Source organism: Convolutriloba macropyga, chromosome 9, assembly GCF_964194025.1.
Source record: "Convolutriloba macropyga chromosome 9, txConMacr16.3, whole genome shotgun sequence".
NCBI classification, from domain to species: domain Eukaryota; kingdom Metazoa; phylum Xenacoelomorpha; order Acoela; family Convolutidae; genus Convolutriloba; species Convolutriloba macropyga.
In genome coordinates this window covers 41,373,056-41,389,997 of record NC_134476.1, presented here as the reverse complement: position 1 = coordinate 41,389,997, position 16,942 = coordinate 41,373,056, and the positions used below count along the sequence as shown (strand labels likewise).

The 16,942-nt window shown below is 38.5% G+C and overlaps 1 protein-coding gene across 8 annotated transcripts in view; it reads left to right on the top strand.

Moving 5' to 3' along the window:
* The window catches only part of LOC142345788 (uncharacterized), a 97,672-nt gene that overhangs the window by 62,889 nt on the left and 17,841 nt on the right, over positions 1–16,942 (top strand). For all 8 annotated transcript variants that reach the window (XM_075398137.1, XM_075398140.1, XM_075398134.1 and 5 more), the window contains 3 exons: positions 3,819–4,004; positions 4,554–5,329; positions 10,266–10,495. In XM_075398137.1, the coding sequence (XP_075254252.1) occupies positions 3,819–4,004; positions 4,554–5,329; positions 10,266–10,495 (1,192 nt within the window). The remainder of the gene's footprint in view (positions 1–3,818; positions 4,005–4,553; positions 5,330–10,265; positions 10,496–16,942) is intronic.

The window sequence follows — 16,942 nt, the reverse complement described above, 5'->3', positions numbered from 1 at the left end:
AGACTTTTGTGCGTTCTTGCCAAGACTTTGGTGCGTTCACCAGACTTGCGTGCGTTCATGTCCAGACTTTCATGCGTTCACCAGACTTTCGTGCGTTCACCAGACTTTCGTGCGTTCATGATCAGACTTTCGTGCGTTCATCAGACTTTCGTGCGTTCATGATCAGACTTTCATGCGTTCACCAGACTTTCGTGCGTTCATGATCAGACTTTCGTGCGTTCACCAGACATTCGTGCGTTCATGATCAGACTTTCATGCGTTCACCAGACTTTCGTGCGTTCATGATCAGACTTTCGTGCGTTCACCAGACTTTCGTGCGTTCATGATCAGACTTTCATGCGTTCACCAGACTTCCGTGCGTTCATGATCAGACTTTCGTGCGTTCACCAGACTTTCGTGCGTTCATGATCAGACTTTCGTGCGTTCACCAGACTTTCGTGCGTTCACCAGACTTTCGTGCGTTCATGATCAGACTTTCGTGCATTCACCAGACTTTCGTGCGTTCATGATCAGACTTTCGTGCGTTCACCAGACTTTCGTGCGTTCATGATCAGACTTTCGTGCGTTCACCAGACTTTCGTGCGTTCATTATCAGACTTTCGTGCGTTCACCAGACTTTCGTGCGTTCATGATCAGACTTTCGTGCGTTCACCAGACTTTCGTGCGTTCACCAGACTTTCGTGCGTTCATGATCATACTTTCGTGCGTTCACCAGACTTTCGTGCGTTCATGATCAGACTTTCGTGCGTTCACCAGACTTTCGTGCGTTCATGATCAGACTTTCATGCGTTCACCAGACTTTCGTGCGTTCATGATCAGACTTTCGTGCGTTCACCAGACTTTCGTGCGTTCATGATCAGACTTTCGTGCGTTCACCAGACTTTCGTGCGTTCATGATCAGACTTTCATGCGTTCACCAGACTTCCGTGCGTTCATGATCAGACTTTCGTGCGTTCACCAGACTTTCGTGCGTTCATGATCAGACTTTCGTGCGTTCACCAGACTTTCGTGCGTTCTTGCCCCGACTTTCGTGCGTTCACCAGACTTTCGTGCGTTCACCAGACTTTCGTGCGTTCATGATCAGACTTTCATGCGTTCACCAGACTTTCGTGCGTTCACCAGACTTTCGTGCGTTCATGATCAGACTTTCGTGCGTTCACCAGACTTTCGTGCGATCACGATCAGACTTTCATGCGTTCACCAGACTTTCGTGCGTTCTTGCCAAGACTTTGGTGCGTTCACCAGACTTTCGTGCGTTCATGTCCAGACTTTCATGCGTTCGCTAAATTTTCGTGCGTTCATGCCCAGACTTTTGTGCGTTCACCAGATTTTCGTGCGTTCATGATCAGACTTTCGTGCGTTCATGATCAGGATTTCGTGCGTTGACCAGACTTTCGTGCGTTCACTCCGACTTTCGTGCGTTCATGATCAGACTTCACAGCGTTCACCAGATGCTTGTGCGTTCATGTCAAGACTCTCGTGCGTTCACCAGATTTTCGTGCGTTCAAGTCCAGACTTTCATGCGTTCATGAGCAGATTTTCGTGCGTTCACCAGACTCTCGTGCGTTCCTGTCCAGACTTTCCTGCGTTCATGATCCGACTTTCCTGCGTTCATGATCAGACTTTCGTGCGTTCACCAGACTTTCGTGCGTTCACCAGACTTTCGTGCGTTCATGATCAGACTTTCATGCGTTCACCAGACTTTCGTGCGTTCACCAGACTTTCGTGCGTTCATGATCAGACATTCGTGCGTTCACCAGACTTTCGTGCGATCACTATCAGACTTTCATGCGTTCACCAGACTTTTGTGCGTTCTTGCCAAGACTTTGGTGCGTTCACCAGACTTGCGTGCGTTCATGTCCAGACTTTCATGCGTTCACCAGACTTTCGTGCGTTCACCAGACTTTCGTGCGTTCATGATCAGACTTTCGTGCGTTCATCAGACTTTCGTGCGTTCATGATCAGACTTTCATGCGTTCACCAGACTTTCGTGCGTTCATGATCAGACTTTCGTGCGTTCACCAGACATTCGTGCGTTCATGATCAGACTTTCATGCGTTCACCAGACTTTCGTGCGTTCATGATCAGACTTTCGTGCGTTCACCAGACTTTCGTGCGTTCATGATCAGACTTTCATGCGTTCACCAGACTTCCGTGCGTTCATGATCAGACTTTCGTGCGTTCACCAGACTTTCGTGCGTTCATGATCAGACTTTCGTGCGTTCACCAGACTTTCGTGCGTTCACCAGACTTTCGTGCGTTCATGATCAGACTTTCGTGCATTCACCAGACTTTCGTGCGTTCATGATCAGACTTTCGTGCGTTCACCAGACTTTCGTGCGTTCATGATCAGACTTTCGTGCGTTCACCAGACTTTCGTGCGTTCATTATCAGACTTTCGTGCGTTCACCAGACTTTCGTGCGTTCATGATCAGACTTTCGTGCGTTCACCAGACTTTCGTGCGTTCACCAGACTTTCGTGCGTTCATGATCATACTTTCGTGCGTTCACCAGACTTTCGTGCGTTCATGATCAGACTTTCGTGCGTTCACCAGACTTTCGTGCGTTCATGATCAGACTTTCATGCGTTCACCAGACTTTCGTGCGTTCATGATCAGACTTTCGTGCGTTCACAAGACTTTCGTGCGTTCATGATCAGACTTTCGTGCGTTCACCAGACTTTCGTGCGTTCATGATCAGACTTTCATGCGTTCACCAGACTTCCGTGCGTTCATGATCAGACTTTCGTGCGTTCACCAGACTTTCGTGCGTTCATGATCAGACTTTCGTGCGTTCACCAGACTTTCGTGCGTTCTTGCCCCGACTTTCGTGCGTTCACCAGACTTTCGTGCGTTCACCAGACTTTCGTGCGTTCATGATCAGACTTTCATGCGTTCACCAGACTTTCGTGCGTTCACCAGACTTTCGTGCGTTCATGATCAGACTTTCGTGCGTTCACCAGACTTTCGTGCGATCACGATCAGACTTTCATGCGTTCACCAGACTTTCGTGCGTTCTTGCCAAGACTTTGGTGCGTTCACCAGACTTTCGTGCGTTCATGTCCAGACTTTCATGCGTTCGCTAAATTTTCGTGCGTTCATGCCCAGACTTTTGTGCGTTCACCAGATTTTCGTGCGTTCATGATCAGACTTTCGTGCGTTCATGATCAGGATTTCGTGCGTTGACCAGACTTTCGTGCGTTCACTCCGACTTTCGTGCGTTCATGATCAGACTTCACAGCGTTCACCAGATGCTTGTGCGTTCATGTCAAGACTCTCGTGCGTTCACCAGATTTTCGTGCGTTCAAGTCCAGACTTTCATGCGTTCATGAGCAGATTTTCGTGCGTTCACCAGACTCTCGTGCGTTCCTGTCCAGACTTTCCTGCGTTCATGATCCGACTTTCCTGCGTTCATGATCAGACTTTCGTGCGTTCACTAGACTTTCCTGCGTTCAGGTCCAGATTTCCCTGCGTTTTTCCTTGTTTGCAGACTATTTAAATTTGAACGCACGACAGCCCCGCCGTGCCTTCATCTGGGTCTGGACATATCGACTTTCCGTCTGGGACCTCAACCTGGGTTAATTCCCAGAGGTCAATTAGGTCTGAAACATCAGCTTGGCTAATTTTGTTTGGATTCAAAATCTCTACTAATCAATTGTAAGATGTCACCCCTTGTTTTTTGTCACTCAAACATGTAAAATTACAATTACAGTAAAAGTATTAATACTTGTGCGCAATTAATATATAGGAATGAAGTCAAAGTTTTAATTCATAAAAGCAGTTCGTGCCCAATTTCGTATTCACGGTTGTCTTTGGTAGGTTCCGCGGAGGCCACCATCTATGAAGAGGATGAGGATGATGACGATGTTCAAGGGTCCATTGGATCTCTCAATTACGACCCTAAAAACCACCAACACCCATCCCCAAGTCACTTCAATGCCAGTTGCAATGGGGTGGGAGGGCTAACTGTGGGATTGGGGATGGAGGTGGGAATGGGCATAGCTGGTACGTTTTGTTTTAAATAATGCAGTACAGGGTTGATTAGGGTGTGGTGAAAATTAATGGGGAATTCAATATCGCAATCAAATGAAGTTTGAAGATCCGATCGTTTGTCTCAAATTAACTTAGGACCGGGTTGAGAGGGTAACTTCTATAATTTTCATTACTAAATTTTTTCCCCACGGAAATTGTGGTTGCTTGTTTTGAAAAATATTCCTAAGAATTGTTGTATGATTTGATTGGTAGTATTATTCCGCGACGGAGATTGAGCACCTATTGAACTCTAAAATGGTCATTCAATTTTGAACACCAGCTCGAGTTTTAGTTATATTTTGGTACTAAATTTTACTATCCATTTGGCTTACTTTGATGACCCTTATAAAATTAAATTTTTCTTAAATTTGCACCAAAGAAATTAGTGGATTTCGATGTTTGCTGCGCTAGGCATTTGAAACAACACTGAAATGAGGGTAGCGACCGGAACTTCATAGAAGTATTCTGTTGTAATTCTTACAATTTAAACCTCAGCATTCGTGGGTTCATCTGTCTTGTTAGGAATTGGGAGCGATTGTGAAGATCAGAGAAGCAGGTCGGATGCTTCCATTCACAAACTGGTCAACTACTCCGAACACACAGACAATAACGAACAAGACAATGTGTTTATAAGTGAACAAGTCAGTATCAGTCATCACCAATACCCACACAATTACTCATCGCCATTCAATACCAGAAGAATAAACAGCAACATTAGTATTAGTAGTAGCAACAGCAGTAGCAGTATCAGCAGCCACGATGACGTCACTCAAACAACAGTTACTACAACCCCAAATGCAAACAGTTCAGAAAAAAGACCTAACGTTAATGGCCAGAGAAAACATAGTCCACCCGTTAGGAAAGATTCCCGCTCAAAATCAGTGGGATCCTGCTCGCAGATCGAGTGTGATCTAATTCCTACAAGTTTATCTCCCAAATTGCTACCAACCATAACTACGAGTGCTTCCGTTACCAGCAAAAACATCACCAGAACAACCACAGATGCTGCTGGCTCTTTTACCCAACTTCAAAATGGGGATATCAGGGTTCCGTCATTAGGGATATATTGTGTTGATGAAACGGATAGTCAACATTCACTGTACGAGAAGAAGCAGCATCATTCTTCAACTAGCGGGGGTAGTGGTGGGGGTGGAGGTATGAACTACTTGACAGTCAGTTACGATAGAATACACGGCAGTCAGTCCAGCATCCATCGCAGCCGAAGTTACGAGGATTCCTTCATCGTATCCCCTTCTGCATCTCATGTCCAGCTGGATACTCTCGCAGTTCCAACCCAGGTAAACCAAACATGGAAATCTCGGAAAAATCAACATAGTACCCAGGTTGGGGTCTCAGGCCAAAATGAGCTCTGATCAGGCAATCTTCAAACGCCTCTCCTCATTGTGCGCTCAATTTAAAGTATCTGAAAAAGTCATCGAGCGCATGAATGTCTAGAAAATGGTCTTGAACCAGCCTGATCAGAGGAAGCTTCGAACGCACAGGGTTATGATAGTACCGGATCATAAATCAACATCTTATTTGTCATACTATTGTTTTCATATTGTTTTTCAATGATCGATTTTTAACAAATCTTGTGTTAATAGGGAAAATAAATTAGTTCAAAGTTGTGGTCAAATTTACTACGTCATCGTACAATCCATTACAGTCCGCTGCTATGTTTATATCGGCACAAATAAGAGACGAGCAAAATTACTCTCATTAGTAAGTGAACTGAAATCCTAATCTTTTTCTAATTTTAATACATTGGCGAGGCCGCTTCAAAACGGAATTCGAGTACACATTGATTTGGTCCACCTGAGAGTGATTATTACCATACAAGGGAATAACGGGTATGTTGCTCGTATGTATCGTGAACTAAGTCCGAGTGATGTGGCGATTAAGGCAGTCATTGGGTTATTAGAAGGCATTGTGGTAAGTAAATTCCGATGTCCTTAAATGTGCCCATATTTACATAGCAATGGACTGTAATGCTGCTTTGCTAAAATTTCTTAGGCGCTGTATTACAGGCTATCTTAGGCTTACAGAAAGTGCGAAAAGTTCGAGTAAAGATACTTGAACTCAGTTCAGGCAACTTCCATTCAGATAATCTTCAATTGAACAGACATTTGAATCTGACCTGAACAATAGTTCAGGTAATCTTGTACATGCCATCTTCAAGTACAAGGATCAAAATGGACAGGTTTTGTGGATTTTGCAATCAAACTCAAATTTGTCCGCAAGTGAACCTTGACCATGAAGAAACTCCGATATCTTTTTATTTCGAACGTTTTTCGTTGTTGATTAGCCATAGTTACATTAAAATAGTTAGCTATGGCTAGAGGTCAAGTGTTATATTGAGGATGTGCCAAAATCAATGAGCAATGAAATTTCGAAAACACAAAATGATTTTAAAGTAACTTTTGTAAATTTCCGACATCATGGCGTTGCTACGTTGTTATCTTCATAGGTATTGGTCATGCGGAATGAACCATGAACTGGAAAATCAACTTAATTTTCGACAATATGATCTGGAAGTTCAACTCATTGTTCAAATTTTTTTGGGATCCTATGAACTATAACTAATTACATAAATTGCTCGTGTCCAGAGCTAGGGGGACCAGTATTTTGAAGCCATGTCAAAGAATTGTGGGTAAGAAACAAAGTAAGAAACAATTTTCAGAGTCCCCAACTTTTCCCGCATGTTTGCAATTTCCCGCCAAGTCTTACAAATAACTCAAAACCTGAAAGTCGGAGAACTAATTTTTTTTCTCAAAATAAAGATAATATGAAGATATTTCTGGAGTAAGAAATCAAGGGCACACCGTACTCGTTCAAGGAAAAACCGAAAAACGAAAAATATAGCATGTTCTGCCCATAGTATAAATAGATTCAGCCAACTAGTCACACTTGCGGTTCTACTCCTTTTCACCCCGATTTATTTAACCCCCTATAATTTAACCCCGTATATAAAAACCCCTCAGTCATTTAACCCCGCAATTTATTCACCCCGAAATCGGTTTACCACCGAAATCTTTTATCTATTTCGGCATCCAAAAGAACAATTAGCAAAGCTAAAGTTCAAAGCACTTAAGTAACACAAAACTACTGACCTTCAAGAGTGCGGCATTGAACAGCTTGCGTTTGTTTGAAATCAAAGAATAATGACGCGACTGTTTTTTAGAACAATGCCTTTGATCGAAAAAGAACACTTGACAAGTCTGACCTCTTTTAACTTGCACTTTGATTTGAATCAAAAAAATTCAAAAACTGTCCTAGTCTAAAAGACGGAAAAACCCGTACTTTTCATATGAAATGCTGCAAGCTAAATTTTAAACTTACTTTCTGAGCAAGCGTAAAATCACAATACAAACGAAATTCAATCTTGTGTTATTGATGATATTTTTCCAGATTGATAATTTTGGCAGCAGCTACGCTGTGCAAGCTTCATATTTAAATGTTGCAAAACTGTGTTCCCAATTAGGGGTCCCATCATAGGGTTAACGCGCGGATTCAAATTCCCTAATGAGTACCGATATGAGGCTTCGACGTAACTCGGTGACGAGGACGCAAGGAGGGCGCCAACTCAAAAATGTTAAGATGGATTTCAAATTTAAATTAACACGAAAAGGTAAACACAATAAGAAACACAATAATACACAACTAAGTCAAACTGCCAATAGCCCTGAAAAAATGAATATCAATTTCATCCTTGTAAATCTGCATCAAGTTTTGCGCTTTGCCTTTCACATTCTCATACTTCTTCTCCTTTGGGAATTTTTGCCCGGATGAGGAATTCAAAAAGTTTAATCTTAGCACCGCCGCGTCTTTTTGTAAGTTAAGCAAAAGTGTCCAAATTCCGGGGTGGGATCAGCTAAACAAGGCTTGTATCCAATAATGCCAGCGCTCAACAGCATTAGTTGTTCTGACAATTCCCTCAATGGCTGCGTCTCTTTGATTCCAAATTTGGGGGGTGGGGAATGTGTGAGGATGGTTCAATAGTGGACACTTGATATAATTTGATTGGACATATAAACTAAACTCGCCTATTTTCTCAATAACGAAGCTATGTAAATTCTGCTGATCCGCCACATAACTTATTTCCTCGACAATCAATTCAAAAGATTTTTTGATTTCCTCAATTTTTTCGAAAGCTAGAGCAGGGATCATTTAAGCGCCAGGGCCACTTCATGATTTGCTGACACCAGCTTTTTTAGTCCAATTTCTCCAATTTTTCTTACAAAATTTTGAGTAAAATGGAAATAACAGCCCAATAGCATTGAAGCTGGATGATGTTTCTGAAAGGCATTAACAGGGGCAATTTCAAAATCCAACAGAACCTTATCGGGCTTACAATCTGGGGCAATGGTTTCTAAGGCATCAAGTAATTGGCTGTACATATACGGATCACCAAAAACTAAAATACGCTCATGGTCATCTTTTCCGCTGTCATACCGCAAAAACTCGAAACTTGAAAAGTATCGGCTATATCAAAATGCCGGTCCGATGACTCATGAATTGACATTGTTTGTATATTCTTTCTCAAACGCTGCGAGGTTTGTATTAAATTTGGTTTTGTCGGCAACGTATACTGGGTGGAAAGAACGTCACTTACTGGTAAAATTCCGGAAGCTAAGGCTGCTGTGGGCGTTAGGTTTTCTCTCAGGGCTTTGATTTCTTTTATAACTTTTCGTGTGGCCGGCTTTCCAATCGAAGCATTATGATTGTGCTCACCGTTTACGCAAATAAATTGGTCATCTTGTGTAAAAGCGCAAACGCGGCACTTATAGATCTGATGTTTTGAACAACCAGGCATTGGTAAACTTATTTAATCTTTTAAAATAAAACTTTTTTAAAATGGAACTTTGGAAGAAATAGTAAACTCGAAGTCGGCAGTTATCATGCTGAATTCAAAATGCAACGAAACAAGAAATGTTCTTGAGTTGCATTCAGTTTTCAATTGCTTTTAATTGCCCCATTAAGGACTAGATGAGATAACTAATTAGCTTTATGTCCCCGATAATTATGATCCATGAATTTACAGATTAAAATTGGGGTAAAATGATTGAGGCGTGAAAAGTATGTTCACACCTCAGTCATTTCACCCCGATTTTAATCTCCATTAATCAGAATAAATAGAATTGATTGAGGCCTAATTATCCTCAGTTATAGGAAGCTTAAAATCGGGGCGAAAAAATATAGGGGTTAAATAATTGAGGGGTTAAATGATATAGGGGTTAAAAAATCAGGGTTAAATTATAGGGGGTTAAAAGAATAGGGGTGAAAAAACAGGACACCACACTAGCAACTCTTTCGAAAAATTCGACGTTCCATGCAATTCAATTTTACGTTGTTTTCACTTCCTCTCCATAAATTTCAAAAATTTTTGGATTAACAACATTCCTAGAGCCAGCTTTTCTTTGATTGTTCCATTGGCTAGTGGAATAGAATCAAAAGGACGGCAGCAAACACCAGCCAAATTTCCTCCATTTTAGCTATTTCCCTCTAAGTCATTTTTAGCTAGTAACTTTTACAAATATCTTACAACCTATCGATCGGAGGATGAACATGATTTTTTCCCAATATTATATTATTCTATATAAACGCTCTTATATGAAAGAACTGGTGGTATAGTTGATATGATAGACAAAAATACTTCAAAAATTGTCCAACGAATGCTTGAAATCTTTCCCGAACATTATAAGAAACTACAACTGAAGACTGTCATGGCTTACCAAGGTAATTAAAAACTTGAGAAAACTTAAATTTTGATTTTTAGTTATTTTATTCCTTTAAATTTAAGGTGTTAGTTAAATTAAATACCTTTCAACTAAATATAATGGCAAATACCTTTCCAGATTAGAAATTTGCTTAAGTAATTTTCCGATTGTGTCAGCCTATTTTCTCATGCTCACTGTTCAAAAATTAACTAATGCCGGACAAAAATGGTGATAACCTATGTTCATTCACCTATGTTCATTCATTGTTCATGTTCTACCTATGTTCATTCATTGTTCATGTTCTCATTGATAAGTTCAATTGTATAGTCAAGAAATTGTGAATCGGGTGGCTTTCGTTGGAAATGAAGATTCCTTTGCCTGTATTCGTCGTTTTCGTTTCCTTATCATTTTGCAAAATTTTGCCTACAACTGTCACCCCATGTTAAGTATGACGAGCGTTCTTTGTGTATGTTAACAATTAGCGTAGGGATTATGATTGATCTAACTTTTGAGTCAGATGCCGAGTGTGAAAAGAGTGCGATCAGCAGACGATGTGCAGGGCAGAATGAACAACTACCAGAAGAAGGCAAAGGGGAAGAACAAACAGGGTGGACATGCCTACAATAAAGGGTACAATCACTCGGCTAGAAGAGGAACATTGGCATTTGTAATCAAGTCTTCTGTTTTGACTGCAGAGAGAAGAGAGACACTCGCCAATATTGCTACAAAACCATTCCAGAGCAACAGGTTTTTAAAATTTATTCAATAGAAAGCACAGCAAGTTTTCGAGGTCCAATTTTTCCTCCTAGAAAGAGTTTAGAAGGTCGGCTCTGTGATGACTTTAGAAAAGCTCAGCTCAAACAATTGAGCTTATGAATAAAATGAGCTTATGGAACAAAAGGCGTACAAAAATCTAAACTTTGAGCTGCACAGGAGGGCACTTTCGAAAATTCCGGATCTCTCAGTCCGCAAGTAAGCTGCATTTTATTTTTAAAACTCCTCCCAGTGCGTAACCAGTCTTAAACATTTTTGCGACAAAAATTTTGATTTTACCTGCTGAATAAGGAAGTTATTTGCATCTCAGGAGAATCACCTCGCTAAAATTTTGGGTGCTGACTCTTATAAATTTTCCCTTTTATTTGATCTACTTTTAATCACCAGAACCCCATTACTAGTCAGCGCCCCCTTTACTTCGTTAATTCGACAAAAATTTAAAATGTTAATAGATGTAAAACCTTATAGTGGCGTGATAGCCGAGAGGTAAGGTGTGTGGTTCACATGCCAATGATTGTGAGGTCAATCCCCTGCCTCCGTGAAGCTGACTGTGTGAGAATGAGCTCTTACTTAACCATAGCTTCAATTTGACCATAGCCTGACCAATGTTGGCTGCAATAATGGTACCATGTGAAAGTTTCAGACGCAAAAAAAAGTGGCTATAGTCACCAAAAAGAGAGCAGTGCTGCTCATAAAAAGATCAGTCTGAAATGTGGGGAATAATAAGAAAAAGGGCAGCTGAAAAACAGGCTGCTGTAGGCCTAATGCTGTTCCGCTGCGGTTACGCAGAAACCATAATTATTATTATAGTGAGAATATAGCAACACAGGAACGATTTGTCGCTAGATCTACACTTTTGTCATTGGATTCCACAAAATAGAACAAACTTTGTAGAATCGAGCGAGAAGCTTTGTCTCGTTGATTCTATAGCATAGAAACATATTATTGCACAATTAGGGGTTTTTAATTCAACTCCCTTAAAATCCAAAAATTTTTGTTCCGACCCCTCTTGAGGGGGAAGGAACTATATAATCAAATGGGTTTTTTTGTTCAGTCAATTTTGGCCGATCGATATATTCATCGTACAGAGTTGAGACTGGTATCATTAGAAAGCTTGTCCATCGTAGAATATGGAACTAAAAAGATTTTTTAATTTTCGTTTTTTACAGGGAGTTGTCGAGTTTTAAATTTTGAGAAAATAGAGTGATTTCCGGTGAGACTTTTGTCACATTTTCCGGAATTTTTGACTAAAGCTTTGCCAATTTTGCTAAAAATTGATAATTTTCTGAGACAGTGTTGTTGATTTTTATTTGTAAACACAAAAAACTTTATTGTAGGCTATTTTTATTAATTTTTTTGTCAAAAATTTCTGGCCAATTTCTGGCTAAGACTTCTTCATCAAAATCAGCACGAAATAAGCTTCTTTAGTCCAGTTTGATTAAAATTACAGGAACTACAGACCCAAACACCACAAATACAATCTTTTTAGACTCAAAATGGGGCTTTTTCTAGTTCAAATTCCATTGAGAGTGCTCTGTAATTAAAGCTTTGCCCTTTTTTGCTAAATTTGTTCATTGATTATCAAAAATGCAGCATCTATTTTTGAGTGTTTAACTAACCAAAGAACAATATCTAGAACATTCGAATAATTAAGTGTTCCTAATAGGCCAACAGCATTAGCAGGGCTAGTTTAGGACCAATTTTGGACTGGTATAATTCAAAAATAATTCGGATTGTAATCAGTCGGTCTTTTTTACTAAAAAAATCGATCTTTTCTACATTAATTAAATCACAGAACAATTCAAAACACTTGTTACTTAACTACTTTTTAACTACTTGTTACTTAGCTTCATTAATGAGAAGTTACATAATACAATATTGGTGCTTGCAAAAACTGCAATCGAACATTGCAGTTTTTGCAAAACTGTCGGTATTGACTTTAAGGTTTCGAAAGCGTTTTCTGCCAAGTTTTAATTGATTTTTTATTTGTTGTCTATTTGTTCTTCTTTTTCTAACCGCATAAAAAATTCAATACCGACAGTTTTTAATTCCTTCCATGGAAAAATTAAGACTTCTTCATCAAAATCAGCACGAAATAAGCTTCTTTAGTCCAGTTTGATTAAAATTACAGGAACTACAGACCCAAACACCACAAATACAATCTTTTTAGACTCAAAATGGGGCTTTTTCTAGTTCAAATTCCATTGAGAGTGCTCTGTAATTAAAGCTTTGCCCTTTTTTGCTAAATTTGTTCATTGATTATCAAAAATGCAGCATCTATTTTTGAGTGTTTAACTAACCAAAGAACAATATCTAGAACATTCGAATAATTAAGTGTTCCTAATAGGCCAACAGCATTAGCAGGGCTAGTTTAGGACCAATTTTGGACTGGTATAATTCAAAAATAATTCGGATTGTAATCAGTCGGTCTTTTTTACTAAAAAAATCGATCTTTTCTACATTAATTAAATCACAGAACAATTCAAAACACTTGTTACTTAACTACTTTTTAACTACTTGTTACTTAGCTTCATTAATGAGAAGTTACATCATACAATATTGGTGCTTGCAAAAACTGCAATCGAACATTGCAGTTTTTGCAAAACTGTCGGTATTGACTTTAAGGTTTCGAAAGCGTTTTCTGCCAAGTTTTAATTGATTTTTTATTTGTTGTCTATAGGTTCTTCTTTTTCTAACCGCATAAAAAATTCAATACCGACAGTTTTTAATTCCTTCCATGGAAAAATTGGTCACCTATGGGATAGTTTAGTTGATTTCTGATTCTTTTCATTACTTTGAGATTAATTGTTTTAAAAAAAATAATAGAAATTTACAACTTTACTGTTTTTGTTCTTTATTGTCTAATTGTTACCAAGCCTTTTTATTGAGTAGTCCCATATCTTTTTCTGGAATTAAAAGTTATTTTGTTTAGTATCAGTTTTATCTGACGCTCTTTTGACTTTTTTATTAAATTTTGTTTTTTAAAACGGACTTGAAGTTTTTGATGTAATTAATTGTTGTTGTTGTTGTTGTTTGATTTTGCTGTTTGTCTTGACTCGCTTTCTTAATATTTACACATCTCATCAATCTAATGCACCATTTTTCACTCCATCACTGAGTTTTTTGCTTTGAAGGCTATCGTTTTGTTCATACACCAATTTAAAAAAAAATACTTGAATTTTTGGATTTTTCTATGTTCCTCCTTTGGTAGACAATCATGCCAAAATTGTGGATGAGCGGGGTCAGAACCTTATGTGCAATTTCACATTACCAAATCACCTTGTTAGAAAATTTCCCACAATTTAAGAATGGAATTTCTACCATTGATTTTGAGGATTAAGAGCCAGATTTTGCCTACAGTCTGCAATTGATATGCAGTTGGACTCAGTGTGTAGCGTGGTAGGTAGGTGTTGGGATGGTCGGTAAGTGGGGGTAAAAATTGTGGTAATCTGGATAGGTAAGGGCAATTGTTATGAAAGCAAAAATAAAACACAAAATGACCGGTTGACCTTGAACTAAACGAGCAGAGCTTAATTACTATGTTTCAAAAACTAAGCAACTGTTAAAGTTCAATGTGCGCGAGCAGAAATCAACGTCCTAAAGCAGAAGCCAAGATTCGAAAAAAAAAGTTAAAGTTCAAGTCTTGAACAAACTTGCTTCAGCTAAAAAAAACATAGCTGAAAGAAAAAGGAAAAAGACTCGAAAAGTCGTTCAATAAAATCCTTAAATCAAAAACATCAAAAAAGAGTCAGTGTTCTACCTAAAAAGCAAATATCAAATTGAAAGAGATTCAAAGTTAAATACATAATAGATCTAAAATGTTTCGAACCAAATGCAGACGCAAGTTTTTGTTTAATGGCGTGGAATGATAGCGGGTTTGGTAGCTGAGGAGGGAGGAGTAGGTTATGGGGGGTATGTCCCTGAGGCAAAAGTACGTGCGCGGGGCGATAGGTAGGTGTTGGGTGGGGGTTAGTAGCTGGGCGGGGTAGCTGGCTGGGGTTGATGTTTGGGGTAATTTGGTTAGGTAGGGGGAGGACTGCTGTGGAAATAAAACGTCTCAAAATGACCTTCCAGCCTTGAAATTTATTAGCAGCTCCTATTTACTACGTTTAAGTAACAAACCTACAAAACTACCGATAAATTCCAAATTTCGCAAACAGAAGTAAACGTTCTAACATGGAAGTCACGGTTCGAAAACAGAAGTCATAGTTCAAATCATTAACAATCTTGGTTCAGCTAGAAAAACCTATAGAATAACAATACTTCTCTTCGAATCGTAAAAATTTGTAGAATAACAAATTTTTTGTTCGTGTTTTAAAAAAAACCTGTAGAATACCAATGTTCGTATTCGAATCGAAAAAAAAAACTGTATAATACCAATATTCCTGTTTGAGTAGTGAAAACACAAACCCGTTCACAATAATTGCTTCCATTTTGCTTTAAATGGAGCTTTTTGAGAGCAAATAAAAGCATAGCTGGCAGATTGTCAGATAATATCCGCTGTAGTTCCGTAGATCTGAATTCTCAAAAAGACGCTACAAGAAACAAACCAAAAAATAAATTTCTTTTATTAAACGCTGAAAAGTTTTCTTGGTTAAGAATCTCCTTCATTGCTGTTTCTATTATCTGCCCTCGAATATCCTTCAATTAAAGTGACACCCACACATTTGACTTTTTTTTCAATTACTGTAAAGCAAAGTCAATTTCAGAGTGATGAAGTTGTCATTGAGAGAGCGTTAAGTCTAATGTGACAAAATAATTAATCACGTGAGTGAAAAAAGACTCTCTCCACCAAGAGTGAAAAACTACGTCACGCACACAATTCGGTTGAAATTGCAACAAAAAATGAACAGAACGCAGATTTGAAGTGATTATGCCATCATATGGTTGTAACACAACTCTTGACAACAAAAAAAAAACATAGCGGTACAAAACCTGGCCTACACTTCAAAAAATTTTGATTGACTAAGGAAACAACTCACACCTAGAAAGTTAATTGAATGGATTGGGAAAACTATTTAGAAAAGGCAATGAAAAAAATGAAAAAACATCCAAAATCAAAGTCAATTTACAGCATGTGAATGAAAAATCGCAATCGATAAAGCGAATTTTCGTTCAAACACCAAATTCTCACTCTACTTTAAAATTCAATGGAACAAAATGCACGCCGCAAACTTGTTTGTTTTTTGTTCCTAATCCGGTTTCGGTAAGACCAAAATAAATTCGAATTGGAATTTGACAACAAAAATCAAGAAACAGTTCTTAAAAAATGTAGCCGTAGGAATTCCGGAAATGACTCCGATTGGATAGTTGACTGCCCTAACTAAAGTAAAGAACTTTCTCATTAGCTTCGCTAAACAATTGCATACAATAAAAGGCAAATTAGAAAAAAAAATTGAAGAGGAATTGACAACAACAACTGATACAGAATCTTTTTTAAAAAATTCAATTCGAATTGCGGCTTCAAAACAACTAATGGCAAACAATATATCAACACAGCGGGTCCTCATTTAGTAACTGACGTTTTATTGACAGAAGAGGCGACTAAACTGTTCAAATAGAAAGAAACCGAGGAAAAGAAAAAAGAAATCAAGGACAATGTAGAAAAAATTATTTTGGCAAAACATTAGAAGAAAATTATTCACAAAATGCTGTAAAGCTATTTCCCACCAGTTAAGTGTCCACTAAATTTTTATACTGCTTCTAGTCACACTCCTAACCACCCAACACCTTGCAAAAACTTGTTAAACAACAGGAAAATGCAGAGAATGAGAGAAAAGAACCCGTAAAAATTTAAGAAATTTTTGTTATTTAAGTTAGTAAAAATTGCCCTCTCTGGCCTTCAACGTCACCCTTTCAGAGCAAAACGTATAAAACAGCTCAAAAGTGAAGACTGAAAAAAAAACAATAGCGAAAAGCTTAAAATGAGCAAAAACGTTCAAAAAATTGAGAAAACAGTAAAAAAAATCAACCAAATTTTGCTTAAATTTACTCAAACTTTTATTGACAAAATTAACTCACAATCAATAACAATTATATTGAAAGCCAACCAAAACCACTAATTCAGCTGTTTTGAATCACAGAACTCCTCAAATGCTATGAAAATTTGAAGAAGAATACACAATCTGCTAAACAAACATACAACTTAACAAAATTGTTAATAAAAAAGCTCAAAATTGAATCTAAAACATCATCTGTTAATTCTGATGGTCAAAAAAACTTTCAAACGCACTATTGTTAGTTTTAGTAAACGATGAAAACATCTTTGACAAAAATTAGCGTTTAACCTAAAAAACTGCTTTAAAAATACCGCAAGTGTTCTCGCAAAACATTTGCTCGCTTAACGAAAATATTTTCACACCTACTTTTCTCGCTCTCTCTCAGAAATATAGCTTAAACCTGAAACCAATCTATCTTCTC